This window comes from Acartia tonsa, chromosome 7 (genome assembly GCF_053477335.1).
Source record: "Acartia tonsa isolate MP-2025a chromosome 7, ASM5347733v1, whole genome shotgun sequence".
Classification (NCBI taxonomy): domain Eukaryota; kingdom Metazoa; phylum Arthropoda; class Copepoda; order Calanoida; family Acartiidae; genus Acartia; species Acartia tonsa.
This window is the reverse complement of record NC_137266.1, coordinates 7,993,130-8,011,021: the sequence shown is the minus strand read 5'-3', so window position 1 is coordinate 8,011,021 and position 17,892 is coordinate 7,993,130. Positions and strand designations below refer to the sequence as shown.

The window sequence follows — 17,892 nt, the reverse complement described above, 5'->3', positions numbered from 1 at the left end:
TTTATTTCATTTTTGTAAATTTTTTTATTCGATTTTGGAGGATTTTTCACAAAAATAATTTTGCCTCACCAGCGAGTTGCCAGCCTAACTTTTTTTTTAAGAATCCAACTTTGTTTCAAGCTTTCAAATTGTAAACGAAATTTTTGGGCAATTAATTCTGATTCCGCAAAGCTTTCTACTAAGAAAATATACTGTTAACAGCTGACTTTTATGTATGTATGAAATGAAAAAAAACATGCCTTCGTAGGAAAATGTGTACATAATTTCAACCAATGAGATCCAATGTAAATTCCGATGCGATTCTCCTATTGGCTCAATCAGACATTCCCTCTCTTTCTTAGTACCTTTATTTATAAACCATACTTTTATATGCGTAGCTCCTTTATAAGTTATTCTTGTTCTATTAGGTTCCCTTACTGACACGTAATTTGAAAATAAAATGTGTTTTAAGAGACATTCTTATACACTTATATATACATTTCATGCATCTAGGAGCTCTGTATTTGAACGAGTAAGGAAAGTAGGCAAATGGCTTAAAACCAAACCTAAATTTAAAAATCAAATAGCCTAAAACCATCCAAGGACCTTTAAAGAATCTCCTCTAAAATGGAGAATTCAATCGATTCAGTATTTATCAGAATCTTAAGCTACAAACAAAAAAACTTACTACTTTCTATAATAGGGTATTTTTAGATTGTGTATCATTATTATGGGTTGTAAATAATGTATCTAAATATTATCTAACACACAAAATTTAAAGGGCAAATGAAAGGAATAGTTATTTATCTCAATGTATTATACACAGCTTTCCACAGATATCAAAATGAAAAATGAAAAGAGTGGAGCCAATTTTGTAAGCCCCAAAATTGTAAGAAAATATATAAAAGTGTCTGTAATACGATACATGACTTTTCTATAATGCTGAGAACAGGTTTTAATCCACCGGATTAGAATCAGTTTTGAATGAATACGAGAAGTAATATCCTACTCTTTATGGATGTTTCAACCCTTGTTTAAACAATTTAGATATACGTGCTGTGTTTTATAAAAAATATTATAAAGGATAATTTTTCAAATATTTGTAAAGAAAGTGTTGATGGTTTTTAAATTACTTTTAACATGACTTACATTATCCTTCTTTTGTAAAGTTTCTTATGGCCTTTTTAACCCATTTTTAAGTAAATCTTTTAAAAAATATATATCCTTTTGTTTTTACTGTGCTTTAGGTAGTATTTTTTTTTATAACATCAACACGAACATCAGAGAAAAACAGTATAATTGTCTGTATGTCAGTTTCGATCATTTTAGTCAAATGCTATAATGTAGTTATTACCTCGTAAGGACGAATTTTTAATCGAGTTTGAAACTTTAACGTCAGGTCCACCAACCAAAGATAACTAAGGGGAGTCATTCTCTCTAATCACTCGATCTTTATGTTAAATTACACATAACATAAAACGAACTCTTTGATTGCACAACCCTTGTCTGGAAGTTCCAACTCATGTTTTTGGCCAAGGCATTTCTCCTACTCTAGCTATGTATGACTCTCATCAGAAAGCAATAGGAACCAAATTTAATGTTTTTGTAAATGACGTGGTGCTAAGCTGAGATTCGATTCCCCGACGTCTAGCGAGTTCGATACATGTCAAGCATATAAAGCATACTAAAACCATTAAAACTAAATTCATATAAATTTGTCTTGTCGTTTAACAGGGTGTCACAGACTAACAGATTGAGACAATCATACAGTAGCTTTTCTTTCTAAAGATAAGTTAAATCATTTCAAAATTTCATAATTTATTTGATTATAATAACTGGTATAAAAAAACATATGTCATAACAATATAAGAAATATACAACTTAAAATATTCTCTTTGAAAGCTCTGAGGTTTTACATCATTTTGAGTATAAATATTAAAAATTAAACAAATTTGCTTTCTTTTAATTTAATAGAAGCCCTAACACTATGCACATGTCTTGACAAAGTATTATATTCTTCAATAGGAGAAATCCTATCAAAGGGTTCACTTTCAACAATCTTAACTGGATAGTCTTCATTGTTATTATTAGTAATTTTAGGCGATTTTTTAACATTTTCATTGGCGGATTTTTTTGATGGTTCATTTGAGGATTTTTCTTGTTTATTGACAGCACTATAGATACAGTTGTTGACAATATTATGAGGAATATTGGGAGCTAGATGGGTGTTCTCATACACAACGTTGTCTTGGTTTTCAGAATCTGTGTCCTGGTCCATCCGGCTGTTTGGGTAAGACCGAGATTCCTAGAAAGATATTGTTTATTATAATTGGGTAAGTCATTAAGAGACATTATAATAAATAAAAGGGAGGAACAAGGATGACTACTGAACATATCAACTGTACATTCTTCAATTATATTTGTAAAACAGACTGAAAAAGTTTATTATAGAGTAGCTGCACTATTGGTTTATCAAAAACAAGGATGACAACTTACCATGTTGGCGGCGCACTCCTCAATCTGTGCAGGGTTGAGGGAGAAGGCAGTGCTGGTTGTGCTAGGGGCGGGGGAATCTACCACCGTGCTTCGGGATTGGATACCTAGATGGATAGATAGTTAGGTAATGTAGATAGATAAATGACAAATAGAAAGGTAAAGTTAAAACTTTATATTACAGATTGAAAGATAGAATAGATAATTTAATAAATAGGTGGAGATTCATGGTTGAAATATACATCAAAAAAGGTAACAAAAATAACGAAGCTCTAAAGTAGGAAAACGAATATGTTCACTTGTAGAGTGTCATTACTTAACTAGAATTTAAATTTTTAAGTCTAAATTGCTTAAATACATAATACTGTTTAATGACATACTTAAATTTTTAGGACTTGATTATAGAGATAATTCGTTTATTATCCTTGTTCTCCTAGAAATCATACTTCCAAAAATTAGGATATTTATATTATACAAAATTGTTGTCAAAAATTGGACTTACAGACATTTAAGTTACGATTACAGAGCTGCTACTATTTCTGAGTTTGAAATCGATATGACAATTCTAAAAAGCCTTAACACTTTTACCTGTACTGCGCTGTGACTGTGAGCTGTGTGTGGCAGAATGGTGGGCGGCGGAGAGGGCGGGTGATATCCCCACGGTAACGGGATGGCGGGGTTTGAAACTCGTACGGATCTCAGTGCGGCGTAACTCAGATGAAACTGTTTCTAAAATTAATATTTTTATATAAATTCATTATTTAAATCTTCTTTTAAAAAGTAATCTTATGGATATAAATATTACAAATTATATAGTAGCTTCGCTACTAAAATATCATAATGTACCTCGTAAAAATTTGTAGTTATAAGAATATAATTAAGAAATTTGCCAATAGGGTATTAATGTTTTTATCTTTACATCTTTCGGATCATCTTTAAAAATTAGGACAAGTCTTTACAAAAATAAATCAATACATTAAACTCTTATGCTTCTAACGTTTCTGCCAGGCAAAAATAACAGTTTATGTTCCTTGTTTGTTATTTATTTAAACATGCAGAAAAGTTGAAAGTAAGATTAATATAATATCTATTTTATATTCGAAATTTTCTTCATTATTTTCTCAATTGTATATACTATTAATTGTCCCTCTCCCTTGTTTAGGTTCAATATGTAAAATTTTGCCTAAGGACAAACTAATTTTCTTTCTATCATCTTTTAACTACATCTTTATCAAATGGCCAATATTCTCAATCTTTACTCTTGTGTAGTTTATTGGTATTGAGCACCTAATCCTTCTTTATAACAATGTTTGTCTGTCTGTCGGTTGAGCAATGCTACCCCCTTCCATTGTTAGATTACTTTAAATAAGGGGGGTTTCCTATCAAGGGCGTCCCAGCTTTTTTATTTGGGAGGAAGAGGAGGGGGGGAGGGTAATCACCATTGGACGTCCTTGTTTCCTATGCCTAACCCCCGCTGGGACTTTACTTTCGGTGCCCTTATCCTGGGGGGGGGGGGGGGGGGGGGTGATGCTCATTATAAAAACTAAATGACAAAAAATAATGCTTTACCTTTATCATGAATTGGTTTCGCCCAATCTCTTGATGTTGATGTCACGTTCTTGTTAATTGTACTGTTCGCATTACTATCAGCCGAGGAGCCACTGGGAAGTACCGACAGACCGGCCAATGGTGCGTCGCTACTCACATTATAAACAGGCATCTGTTTCTGTAGGAAGGAGTTATCAATAAGATTATTAGATCCTTTTTCTATCTCTGAGTCAGTCAATTGTGTCGACGGAGTTGAAATTGCGGATTTTAGGGAGGAAAATTTTGAATCAGTTTCTGTTGATTTTAATTCAGGAGCACTTCGCTTTGTTTTAATAATGATTATTATGAAGAATGCTAAAGAAATGACAATTAGATGCCAGCAAAAGTAGATTCCAATCCAGCTGCCTTCAACGGCGTCCAAGCTGGCAGAGTGAAGCATCCAGGTGCCGTGCAGGGTCAGGGTTATTCCCACCATCAGTGCCATGGAATTGTTGAAAAAGGCGCCAATTGTGGATAATGCCGAGGTGATGATTGTAGCCATTTGCAGGACATCTGCCACGTGACCGGTTTGCAGGTTTTCAATGTATAGAACAGCATCTACAACAAGGGCGATGAATAGTGACAGAAATTTCAGCAGTTTTTCGCAGACAAATCCTTTTTTCAGGTAGCTAACAGTGTCAATGGTACCATAAAGAGCGAAGCTTAGGTAGAACGTAACACTGTAAATATCTTTTACCGCCGTTTTTTCATAGCTTTGAGCCAGCAGGACGGTTAGCAAAATTCCGGTGCCGCTGGCACCAAGATAGATGATTCCGTCCCAGGGAAGGTTTCGTAAAAATCCACCAGTCCGTCCGCGAGCTGATGTTTTGCTAGATTTGGTCTGGTTAGACTTGGTGGTCAGGGGTTGACTGATTAGATGAACAAAACTAAACCTGAAATAAAAAATAACTATTATATAAAGTGAAAAAGGTCGCTGGATAGTTTCAGGCTATTTTATTTATAAAGTCTAATTGAAGGTATGGTACTAAGATATTTTTCTGTCCTAACACACATAGACGTCCAAGGGGGGGGGGTAATGGGGCGATTACCCCCCCCCCCCAAACGATTTTGGGGGTGCCGTAGGCACCCCCAAATTTTTTTTCATTTTACCCCCCTATTTAAAATTTTACCCCGGGGGAAAATTTTGGGGGGGTAAACTAAATTTACCCCTTCCAACAGATTTCAGGGGGGGTAATTACCCCCCCCCCAAGCAAATTTTACCCCTGGGGTAAAAATTTTGCGGGGGTAAAGAAAATTTGCGGCGCGCTTCGCGCGCCATTTTACCCCCCCCAAAAACGAATTACCCCCCCCTTCAAAAATTTTTACCCCCCCCAAAATAAAAAGCTTGGACGACCCTGCTAACACAACCCACTTTTTTTTACAAAATCTTTTTTGTTATGGAGGAAACAGCTAGCTGAATAAAAAGACTAATAAGAAAAGAACCAATTAAACAATAACAAAAATAAATTTAAAAATAATTTTTATAAAAATATGTTTTGCGTTATTTATGAATGTTATCATCCTTGTTTTTCATTTAAAACAAAAATAACAATTTATAAATATTTAAATCAACCTTTGAACGTGAAAGATGTTTAACGTGATCATTTTAAATGTGTTTTTTTTTCAACAAACTGAAATGAAAAAATGAAAAATTGAGTTATTCCTTATTCACTATGTAACTCTGACGTTTCTAAACTAGAGATCTTCTTTTGATAAAGAAAAAGTCGATTTTCTGTCTTTAAAACATAGTCACGACTTTTTAAGAGTGTTTATTTAATAAATCAGCCACAAAAACACTAAAAACAGCTGAAAAATACCTCAATCGAAAAAAATGGCTGCATAATTGTATTTTTAGAAAACAATGTCCTAATTACGACGTAAATATCATTTTAATAAGATCTTGTCGATAATAAGTCAGCACTGACTAATTTTATAAAACAAGAAAAATAAAAAAGGTTTTCCTATTATATAAAGTAGTCGGGTATTTTGTCTGAAGCTTTTTATCCCAATGAATGATAAACTGATTGGGTTTCTATTTTATAGATAAGGTTTTAAGCTATTTTATTTTAAGATTTTGGCATTTTTCAGCCACTTTTTGCCGCTTTTCAAAACAGAGCGCCTAGATGCTAGTTGCGCAGCCGCTAGTCCTACTAAAAAGGATAATTGTAAAAAAAACTACTTTTATTATCCTATCAAATAAAGTAGTAAGTTTTATTTTGTCTCTAGCTAAGAATCTCGCTGAACCGATATGTGCCTATTTTACAAAGAAGCTTCTTATAGGTCATGGGATGTGTTTAGGCTTTTCTTCTACCCTTCCATGTCCCTTCTAATATAGAGCCATTAGATGCTAGTTATCTATATTGTATGAACATCTCTTCTTACAAGCAAAAGATTGAAAGTTAAGAAGGGATCATTGGCTGGGGGAGGGGGAAGGAAAAAGGAAAAGAGAGGAAGAAAGAAAAAGGAAGAGGATATACAAATTAATTAAATTTGAAATAAGGACGATAAACTTTGTTAAAAAAATCATATCTTAAAGTAAATTTTCAAACTAAACTTAACAATTAACAAAAATATCAAAGACCTAAGATTTCATAAAATTCTAACTTGTAACTAGGGTTATATATTTTTTTCCTTGTTAAATTTTAAGATTTGATTCTCTAAATAAATCAAATTGCTCAAAAAAAATCTAGAAATCCATTGCATTCATTTTAGACAGTTTGAATTGCTAGAGTAAGATTCAAATTCAGATATTTAGCGAGATAAAAACTTTTTAAAAGCGAAGCTTTTCTATAATTAGGGTCGGTCCGTCCGTCCGTCCGAGATAGATAGCTTTTATTCGTTAATTTAGGCATGTTAGAATTGTCCTATCGATTTCAAATTTTGCATGATGATTTCTGTAGTAGTTAGGTACGATTTAAACACCGTAGCAACTCTATAATCATTACTAGAATGTCCGTACGTCCATTTTAAACATGTTGATTTTTCTACTTTTTTAACAACAAATTTTTATGTGATCTAATTATCCGTTTGATCTGATTTTTGGTATATTGATTCCTGGGATAACAAAGAACAATAGTATAAGCGAATCAACTCTATAATCAAGTCCAAAAATGTAAGTATGTCCATAAACATTATCCTGTATCAAGCAGTTTTTCAACAAATTTACTTACTATTTTGCTTCGACTCTTATACTTTTATATTCTAATTATTCAGTTTAGACAATATACAAGTTTTAATGTCCGTTTGTCCTACCGTTTCAGTGCTTCGCTTTTATGGATGTTGTCATCCTTGTTTTTATTTATGAAATGGAGGAAAAATGCTATTGCATTTTAGAAGCAGTAAATAGGGATGTCACTTTGAAATGCTATTTTTATTGCAAGTTGCGTAGCTGCTCTATAATAGAGGTCTTTCTGTATTAAACATTCTAAAACGTTTTCAGGTTATTTTCATGGTAAATCATGATAACTCTCATATCAAAGTCATGATCAGTAATTTATTGACAATCCCCTTAAAGAATTGACTACAAAATTTTCAGTTTTTTACTGTATCATATTTTACTATTTCTTATCATAAATGTTACATTGTTATTGCTGCGCTTTTAATTGTCAAAATCGTCCTTGTATTTTTAGATTTGTATCAAAAGAAAGCATTTTTTTATTATAAAGAATTTGATTATGATCTTTTTAATGTTTTTTCTGTTGAGTTTATGGCATAAATTCATTTTATGCGGGAAGGGAGGGGACATTGGGCTGTAAATTACTCTGGTTGGTAGTGTTACCAAAAGTTTTATAACCTTATTGGGTACTTTGAATCGAATTTTATTAAATTTAGATTGGTTCATTCCATATTCATAGTGTCAAAACTTTACTACACATATTTAATCTACAAATAGGGGTAATTTATTTATTGTAAAAGGGGTGTTAAATCAATTTATCGTAAATAGTCTTATACCTAGTCTTAAGATATTTATGTTATATGCAATTTCAATTCATTTTTAGCGCATTTACCAATAGGACAGACAGACAGTCAATGTTTTAAATACGATGTCAAATTTAGATAAATTGTATCGATATTATACATTTCAATAGATTGATATTCTACAATAAAGTAAGTGGTAAGGTTTTTAATTTGTCCTTTAAGACCTCGCTAACCGATTGAGTTAGAGAATCATATCCCAGGAAGGTTTTAGGCTATTTTTCTCCCTTACCCTTTAAATAAAGAGGAGCAAAGTCGCTAGTTAACTAACATATAGTTTTTTACATAGATAGATTTCCAATTATATTTAAAAACAAATGAAAAATTACCTCAACGCAATGAGAATTAGGAAAAATCCGGGAATAATTTTCTGAGTCAAATCCTCATTGGAAATGGAACTCTCTGTAACAAAATCAGCCTCTACACAGTCTATGCACACAATATCCGTGGTATTTTCCATTATTTCATCCATTTTTAAACTGTCTTTTTACTTTGGTTAAAACCTTATTATTTATTTATTTTTTTACTTGATAACAAATCCGTGCTTTCTTCTTGAAATCTAAACAAATACTGAACAATAAATGCGTAGCAAATTGGTATTCAGTGGTTTAGACGGATATTCGTACCATCCACTTGATGGCGCGCAAAGCGCCAATGGCCCTAATAGGCATAAACGCACAGTATTTGCTCAGTGACTTGAACGCGCGACGTGCCGGTACCGCAAGATTTGACCTGTGTTTTTGAGCAATGCTTTGAGGTTGCGTGAATATTTTTAAAAATATTGTGAAATCGAGGTTGTGTGATTATTAAAGGAATTAAAGCCAACAAATCAGGCTATGGACAATCGAACTTTGACAAATTCCAATTTCTGTATAAATAACATATTAATAAATATAAAAGTTTATTAATGTATCATTAAAAATCTGAAACAAAATCGGTCTAAATGTGTAACAAAATTGCTCGGATTAGCGAGATGATTCAAAGGAGAAATTGTACAAAATAGTTTTAAAATCAAAAGGTTAATGTCGTATAAATCATCTTGCAGAAATAAAATCCACAAGGAAAATTTTGATATGCCTAAAAATACCCATCACGGACAATAAATGTATAATTATAGATGTATAATCAAGACAACTACCTGGCCCAAGTAGTGGAGACCTTTTTCATCTGCTAATCAAATTACTTTCCCTTCATCTTTTGTAGGGACTTGAATTTGTTAATATTTCCGACGCTATTAGTTGGTTACAAATTTGCCTGCCCTGTGGGAAGAGTTATATAATGCTCATGCCCTTTATTCTTTTACTTTTATCGACAGACGTACGAAACAGTCATAAATTTGAAAAGCTTCGCCTCAAGTATTTCATTTACTATTCCCTGATTAGAACTATCAATCCATAGATTAAAACTAATATTTCTATGTCCATACTACATTTATTATTTGTCTATGATGTTGTATGTAAAGTTAATACAATCAAATATACTTAAAACACATCATCATCACAAGTAAAACATTTTTAATTTCTTCATTTTAGCATTTTTTCTGCATTATTTACTGTTTTTTTTCTTAATTTCAGCCAAAAATATGCTTTAAATGAAAAATTACTTTTTTGTACATGTAACTTAAAATAAAATACATAAACATATGTAGTTCTTAAATTTTTCACCTTTAAATTTTCAAAACATCTTCACCTAGCATTTTATTTCTTTTTCAATATATAATATTGACAAAAAAATGCTTCTTTTTGTTTTGAATTTAAAATTTGGATTGTCTTGGGTAATGAAAAATTAATGCCAGGTTTATATTATAATAATAACATTTATGACCAACTGGAGCGATCAAAAATGGAAAAAGAGAGAAACACAAAAATGTCAATGTATAGGCTGCTAACGGCCAAAGAGCTGGAAATATAATTCGAGTTATACACTGTCCTAAAAGGAATAACACTGAAATAGCCAAGAATCTTTAATGCAATAAAAAAGAGAGGCTTAAGAAAACTCGAGTAAAATAATATTTTTTTCGCGCATTCACGTTTGCTGTGACCTACATGTGATTTTTTTCTTGGCTATTTGTCAATCTTATAATGTCGGTTTATACCAACGTGCAAAGGAGATTGTACGCTCAGTCGTTTTGCAGCTAGCAGCCTGTAGGACAAAGACCTTTCCTTTTGATTCAAACTTATGACAAATAAAACTATGTTTCCAGTGATCCCCCGACTAAATCTATCACATTTATTTTAAACATTTAACATTTTAAACTGGCGGTTTCCCTCAAAGAACCTAAACAAGCACAGAATTCTCTACTCAATTTTGAAATAAATTAAAAATTAGGGGAACTGAGTGTTTTGTGTGTTTGTTTAGATTGGGGATCGCGCGGCAGGGATTAGGCATAAAGAATGATAAAAAACTATCCCCCTTATCTTATTTTTTTTAATTGCGAGGAGGGTTCTGTGATCGCTAAGCACTTTGAGGCAATACACCAAAATATTTTAAATTAAAGAAAATTTCTAAACTAAATGTAAACTTTTAACAAATTAAAATAACAGTAGGTAAATAAAATCTACTTCTAAAACTAAAAACTAAACAGATCTTTTTTAAATCTTAACTTAAGTACAAGTTGTAAATTTAAAATTAGGCAAATTTAGGTACATTTAGTGTTGAAAAAAGAAAACTTTTTATGAGATAAAAATCAAATTTTTGGATTGTACTTACAAGTCTAAAGATCCATATTAAAATACTTGAAGTTTAAAATTGAGCTATTCTTTTTTGTACATTAAAATTAAAACAAATTATATTTAACAAAAATAAATTTTAATTTAACAGAAAATAAAATAATAATGCTTTTTTAAACCGGAGAATTAAAAACATCACATTTAAGAGTTTTGTGACTAAAATTTGATGTATAAAAAAAGTAAGCTTAAAGAACAATCAAATCAACAGAAAATATTATTTTAAGATTATTAATTTAAAATTCATGTTTTTTTCTTAAATTTCAGCTGACATAAATTCTTTTCTACTAACTTTTCTTCATACATTTCAGTAAAAATATTTGATATGACTATTATTTCGTTAGGACTACAAAAATATTACTTATAAATTATATTTTCATTTTTATTTTATCTTTAAAAATAATAGATAAAATATGAGATTAATGATTTACATTAAAATTGTGCATTATTTGTTATCTTTTTTTTACAGTAAAAATAAAGGTACTACTTTTCCAACGATTTTTTTAAAGCAAATCCTTGATAATCAAAAATACATTGTGTAAAAATCAACTGATTTGCTGATCATTTTTTAGGCGTGTTTGTTGAAACTTTTGTCCATAAAATATGAACATGTGTTAGAATGTTGATATTCTTTGACTATTGTATCCTGGATGGGTTTCGTGGTTTAGGCCGCCTCCTGAAATAAAAATAAATGATTAGTTTGTAATGTTTAACAATATTAAGTCGATTCATCGCGGTGGGAGGGGGGTAGACTTAGAGCTTGAGTTGTCGTGTCTGTCTTACTGATAGATTGTCTGTCTATCTATCTGTGTTTCTGTGTTACTATCTATCTTACAATCTGCCTTACTGTCTGTCTTACTGTCTGTCTTAGCGTCTGTCTTAGTGTCTGCATATCTATGTCTGTAAATATATCTATGTACCTGTGTATTCATATTGGAATCTCCTTTCAAGAGGTGGCTAACCAATTTTTGACACTTCTACTGTCTGTCTATCTGTCTATTTGTCTGACTATCTATCTGTCTATCTATGAATATGTCAGTCTATGTATCTGACTATCTATCTATGTACCTTTGTATTCATATTAGAATCTCCTTTCAAGAGCTGACAAGTCAATTTCTGACACATCTTCTGTCTGTCTGTATGTCAGTCTTTCTATCTATTTGTATGTCTGTCTATCTATCTATTTGTATGTCTGTGTATTTAAATTTTTTCCTGTCTTTCTATGTACCTGCGTATTCATATTGGAATCTCCTTTCAAGAGGTGGCAAATCAATTTCTGACACTTCTACTGTCTGTCTATCTGTCTATTTGTCTGACTATCTATCTATCCATTTGTATGTCTATCTGTCTATCTATCTATGTACCTGTGTATTCATATTAGAATCTCCTTTCAAGAGCTGACAATCCAATTTCTGACATCTCTTCTTTTCTTCATCAATGCTATCTGGAGTTAGATCCTTGGTGATATCATCTATCTCCTCTTTAGTGTTAGCCGGACAATATTTGTTTCTTACTCTAAAATCATAGGTAACAATTTATGAAATTATATTCGTTATTAAACAATACAAGTGTTGGCCTTTTTTTTTGTCAATTTAGGCATGTTAAAGTTGCCCAATTAATTTCAAACTAGGCATGGTGATTCATGTAACAGCTATATTACTAGTAGTACCTACTATTTAGAAAGCGTAGCAACTATAAAATTTATATTATTTTATAGCTCTTACAAAAAGCATGTAAGTTCTCTAATCATAGTTAAATCTAAAAAATAGTGATGTTGCGCTAATAAACAGAGATCTTTTACATTTAAAAGGTTGAAATCAACTTTGCTTTTTTACAGACACAACTGATTTTAAGCCTACTTATAGCCGCCGAAAAAAGTTTTAAAAGGTTTATGTATAAAGCTTTGATTTTACTCAGACTGAACGGATCATGGAAAGAAAACGAAGAAGCGGTTTTCGTCGTATTTTCACATCATTTTTTTTTTCACTTAGGGGGCTCTAACCGTGAGCTGCGGGGCCAATTTCTTAACCCTGCGGGGCAATCATTGACATTAACCCATAAGGAAAAAGGATAAGAGGATGAATACTCACCCCAATTTCATTGTAAAATATTACTTCCCCCCTACTAAAATAATTTGTCTGCTATTTATCTAAACCGTCCGCGGCTTTTTGCATCTTAATCATAACCTATTCTATATATGTAAAAAAAAATAAAAAAAATTTTATCTTATTAATTATTATTATTTTTCTCTAATTTATTATGTTTTAAAAAAAATTTTAGAAAATATTTAAAATACAATTTGATTTAGAATCTTAAAAAACAAACAGCCGCGGACGGTCTTAGTGCAGCAGAAAAGTATGTTTCGCCTAGTTTAAAAATAGGAGGGTTCACCTTTTATGATCAAAAATTTATTTTTTTTCAAATTAGCCTAAATGTAATATTTAAATCTAATTAACATGATAAAACTTTTAAATGTTTACTAATAAAAAATTAATAGTTTAGCTCTCAGCCACCAGGTTCGCTAGTTGTCTACTTCAAAGACATACATTAAAACTAAGGCTAAATATTAAATAAAAAATTTCATAACTGAATAATCTAAATAAGTGAATAATCTGTAATGCTGTCTATGTTCTTTCTCAGACAATACTCGTTTTTACAATATTTTTAACATTTTCAAGTGATGTTATTTACCCCTCAGGGTTTGGCCCTTTAGTGACAAAAATCCAAAACAAGAAAAATACAGGCAAAATAAAAATTGATGAACGCTTTGATATTCTAGTTCTATATCCAAAGCTAGATGGCACTGAAAAACTGATTATTATAATTTACAATCAAATGTTCATATTAAATTTGTAAAAACGTTTATTTATTAAAAAATATAAGTTAGATAGACTGCAATATAAATCTTATAAGCTGATAATGAGTGTTATGATTAAAGTCAGTAGCAAAGTCATGAAAAATTAATAATGATAATTTTATATTCTTTCATTAGGTTTCATCAGAATGGATGATAATTCAAAATATTTCTATGTCATCCCTTAAAAATTAGATTTATGCTTCAAACAGCAACTATAATTGTCTTGAAATTATATTTAATTTTAAGATATTCCCATTTTGAAAAGTGGTGGAATAACATTAAAAATTCAGTGCGGCAATTGCTCAATATAGGCCTCTAGGCCCACTGCCTATTTTAGTTCTTCAAATACCTCGATTTCTCTCTTTTATTATTTTCTCTATGCATTAACCTAACCTTACCTAAAATAATCTATCAAAAGCTACTGTGAAAATAAACGCTATTTCGTTTTCTTTCCATGATCCGAAAAATGTCCTACCTATAATAGATAAGACTGAAGAGGAGAGGAAGTGGGGTGAAGGTTGCAACGGCCACAGGTACAACAGCCGCCAGGTCGCCTGCAGGATGATCCAGGGTAAACCATAACATGAAGATGGCCATACCTGAAAAATTAGATTAATAGATATCAGTAGGAATTCAATTATATTGTTTCTGTGATAATCAAATTCTGCTGTTAAGTACTATACCCAAAGATTTTAAACTGCACAACACTATTTGCTGACCTTTGGTTGGTTTTAAACTAGTGTCCAAACTTTTCAACCAATACAAAAGTTTTATTCTAAATAAGAGGTAGGTTTGTAATTGATGGGGATGTATATTAATCTATCAACCATTGTCTTATCCCTTAAGATCCCTGCATTGCATAAATATAACGGGTGAACTTTTACCTGTATTTTGAACACCAGTCTCAATAGCAATGGCAATGATATCTTTTCTCTCCCTCCTAAATAATTAGATTATCAAAATAATTATACAAACGCAAAAAACCGCTAAATTCACTCAACGCGCAGTTACATTTTTCTTAGTTTCGCAGGAAGAAAGATGTCTCAATGTCTGGAGCTTAAGATCTTGGTAACCTCATCACCGATTGGGCTTTACATTCATACAGAACCTATAACGGTTTTAATCTATTTTCTTGGAGGATTGAATACCTACAAACTCCGCAAATAATTTCTCCACTAAAAACTAACTCAGGAGGGCGAATTAACCTTCACATCCCCCAATGGGGTGAGGCGTGCCTTCCCGAGAAAAAAGTATTTCCTGACAACAAAAATAAATTCTTTTTTCAATTCAAAAATTAAAAAATTGGGAAGGACTTCCAATCACTCTTAGTGGCAAAGCCCTAGAGACTAGGGACAAAGCCAGAAGTGATCTGTAAAATAACAACTAAATCGTACCTGCAAAGCTTAGAGAAAAGGCATCCAAAGGCAAATCCAAGCCATGGCAGACCAAATCCAACCAATCCAATTCTCCAACTTATCAGCTTTATCATAAAGAATTGACTCCAAATTCCACAAACTAAAATATAAAGCAAAGATGAAAAAATCTAAATCAAGTTAAGCCAAAAGGTACCCATTTATGGCATGCTCTGATTTAATTGTCGAAATGTTGGCATGCTATTCTTTATTTGTTGAAAGTTTGTTAGGTATACATCTTAGAAGGTTAGGTAAAAACATAAACCCTATAAAATTCATAAAATTGCCAGACATTATTTTCCATGCCTTCGAATCCGACAAATAACTTTTGATCTTAACCGAATCTGGGCCATAAAAAAAATTCGTGTATCGTACACCTAGGTACCAGTTTATTAGTTATTAATCTTATAATTTTTTTATTATACTATTCATAGAAAAATGTCTATAACACAAAGCGAAAAATACCTACTCTATCATTTTAAGCTAAAAACAAGGACACAAGTTGCAAAGCTTACCTAGGATGAACAGGATAAGGAAGAGAGCCAAAGGCTTGAGAATCTTCACCAAAAACTTAGAAACTCTTGGAAGGAACCTGAAAAAAAAATAATGTAAATTACCATTTATTTGTGTCTTCTTTTCTATTTGGTTTCTTGTCTGTCAGTATGTCCATAAAATTGTCTCTCAGTGTCTACAGTGTGTCTGTCCATTTGATTACCTATATGTCTGTCCATATAATAGTCCATCTGTCTGTCGATTAGGGTTGGACCGGATATACGGTTTGGCCGGTTATCCGGCCGGATATCCGGCAATTTTCAATATCCGGCCGGATACCAGATATTAAAACTATCCAGTAAATAGGATATCCGGCTGATTTTTGTCGCCGGATATCCGGTTATCCGGTAATTTGCTGGATATCAAACGTTGGCCAGATATCCGGCCAAACCGGATATCCGGCATTATAAATCAGCCGAATATCCGGTATCCGGCCCAACCCTACTGTCGATATGATTGTCTATCTGTCTATAAATGTTTATCTGTTCATATGAATGTATGTCAATCTGTGACAGTCCATTTGATTGTACATCTGTCTGTAAGTCAGTTTCCAATCTATCTACCTATCAATGTATGTATACCTATTAATAAGAACACCAATGGTAAGAGGAATAATAAGAAGGACTCCATATTTAACAATACTACTGTAAGGCACCACTATCTCGGTATTACTGATTATTACTTCACCTTAAAAGAAAAAGATTTCAGTATTAGTTTATAGCTTACCCCCAAGTAAAGCTGCTTTACCTTAACAAAAAACTGTTGGAAGCTGACAAAATATATGAATGAAATGAAAAGAAACTAGCCAATTCGTACCAAAATGTGTAGGTACACTTTCTAACTTAATGTAATTGAATTATTGCTAGCCTTTAATAATATTGTTATCATTAGGAGATTGATCATCAAGACATATATATCTAATGTAGCTGCTCTATAAGTATGATAGAAGGCAATTATAAAGCTTAACTGAACTTTTAATCCAATTTACGAGATCTCTAGATTAAGACAAAAACCCTTACTACTGAAGCTTACCAAGAAGGAACATCCACAAGGGCATCATGATGAAAGCCGAGAAGGTTGACACAGCGGTCATGGTGACTGACAGGTCCAGGTTCCCGTTGAACATTATAGTCCAGATGTTTGAAGCACCACCCCCAGGAGAACATCCTAGATCGATAGATTAGATATAGTTGAACATTGTAGTCCATGTGTTTGAAGCACCACCCCTAGGAGAACATCCTGTATAAATATATAGATATAGTTGAACATTATAGTCCAGAGCTGGATCTTTAAAAGCGTAGCCGTTGCCGTAGTCGTGGTCAGAGTTACAGCCACCAACCTAATAGCGATCTTTAAATCATATTAACCACGCGTTGCCGTGGCCACAAAAAAAAAAATGCGATCTTTAAATCATATTGGCAACGCGTGGTCGTAGTCGTAGCGTGGTTAACCACGCTAAAAGTGACCACAGTCCGTTAGTGTGGCTAAAGCGTTGCTAAAGCCACAGCCATGACTACGGCCACGGCTACAGCCACGCCAACGGCTACACATTTAAAGATCCAGCTCAGGTGTTTGACGCACCACCCCCAGGAGAACATCCTAGATAGATAGATATAGTTGAACAATGTAGTCCAGGTGTTTGAAGCACCATCCCTAGGAGAACATCCTGTATAAATATATAGATATAGTTGAACATTATAGTCCAGGTGTTTGACGCACCACCCCCAGGAGAACATCCTAGATAGATAGATATAGTTGAACATTATAGTATAGTCCAGGTATTTGAAGCACCACCCCCAGGAGAACATCCTAGATAGATTATAGATATTGTTGAACATTATAGTCCAGGTATTTGAAGCACCACCCCCAGGTGAACATCCTAGATAGATATAGTTGAACATTAGTCCAGATGTTTGAAGAACCACCCCCAGGAGAACATTCTAGATAGATAGATAGATATAGTTTCCTGGACCGGTAAGGAACTTTACTATAAAGGAGAAACATAGAGACAGACAGATGAGACTTCCTCTTACTTTTATTTAAAGATGTATTCACCAATAGAATCCACCAAATATATGAATAGATCAACATTTACCTGTGACAAACAGTCCAAGTCTCATTTCTGGCATATCTGGAGGGAAGATGAAGGACAGGGTGAAAGCTACCAGAGGCATGAACAGGAACTGAGAGATAAATCCTATGGCAGGTCCGATAGGTCTTAGTAACACTTGTTTCATAACCTAAATTGTAAAAAGATACAACATAACATAGTGTCATAGAAAAATTTTGGACTGTATCTTATTCGTTGGCT

General features: G+C 32.6%; 2 protein-coding genes across 4 annotated transcripts in view; both read right to left on the bottom strand.

Moving 5' to 3' along the window:
* Nucleotides 1-1,780: 1,780 nt before the first annotated feature.
* On the bottom strand, nucleotides 1,781-8,606 carry LOC145324765 (uncharacterized). 2 transcript variants are annotated; one of them, XM_080167386.1, is made up of 5 exons: nucleotides 8,364-8,548; nucleotides 4,042-4,952; nucleotides 3,061-3,201; nucleotides 2,476-2,579; nucleotides 1,781-2,284 (listed from the first exon to the last, which is right to left on the bottom strand). In XM_080167386.1, the coding sequence occupies exons 1-5, from the start codon at nucleotides 8,504-8,506 to the stop codon at nucleotides 1,922-1,924; spliced, it is 1,662 nt and encodes a 553-aa protein (XP_080023512.1). In that variant the 5' UTR covers nucleotides 8,507-8,548; the 3' UTR covers nucleotides 1,781-1,921. The 2 variants fall into 2 exon arrangements, with proteins under 2 accessions (XP_080023512.1, XP_080023513.1); XM_080167387.1 differs by lacking the exon at nucleotides 3,061-3,201 and having other exon boundaries at nucleotides 8,364-8,606.
* An 839-nt stretch (nucleotides 8,607-9,445) lies between these two features.
* The window catches only part of LOC145324766 (caspase-3-like), a 233,698-nt gene continuing 225,251 nt past the window's right edge, over nucleotides 9,446-17,892 (bottom strand). The window contains exons 9-18 of one of the 2 annotated variants that reach the window (XM_080167388.1): nucleotides 17,677-17,821; nucleotides 16,614-16,748; nucleotides 16,163-16,268; nucleotides 15,545-15,621; nucleotides 15,012-15,132; nucleotides 14,502-14,557; nucleotides 14,093-14,216; nucleotides 12,125-12,275; nucleotides 10,497-11,436; nucleotides 9,446-10,311 (exon numbers count right to left, since the gene is read on the bottom strand). In XM_080167388.1, the coding sequence (XP_080023514.1) occupies nucleotides 11,425-11,436; nucleotides 12,125-12,275; nucleotides 14,093-14,216; nucleotides 14,502-14,557; nucleotides 15,012-15,132; nucleotides 15,545-15,621; nucleotides 16,163-16,268; nucleotides 16,614-16,748; nucleotides 17,677-17,821 (927 nt within the window). In that variant the 3' untranslated portion in view covers nucleotides 9,446-10,311; nucleotides 10,497-11,424. The remainder of the gene's footprint in view (nucleotides 10,312-10,496; nucleotides 11,437-12,124; nucleotides 12,276-14,092; nucleotides 14,217-14,501; nucleotides 14,558-15,011; nucleotides 15,133-15,544; nucleotides 15,622-16,162; nucleotides 16,269-16,613; nucleotides 16,749-17,676; nucleotides 17,822-17,892) is intronic. The other variant, XM_080167390.1, reaches the window with a different exon arrangement.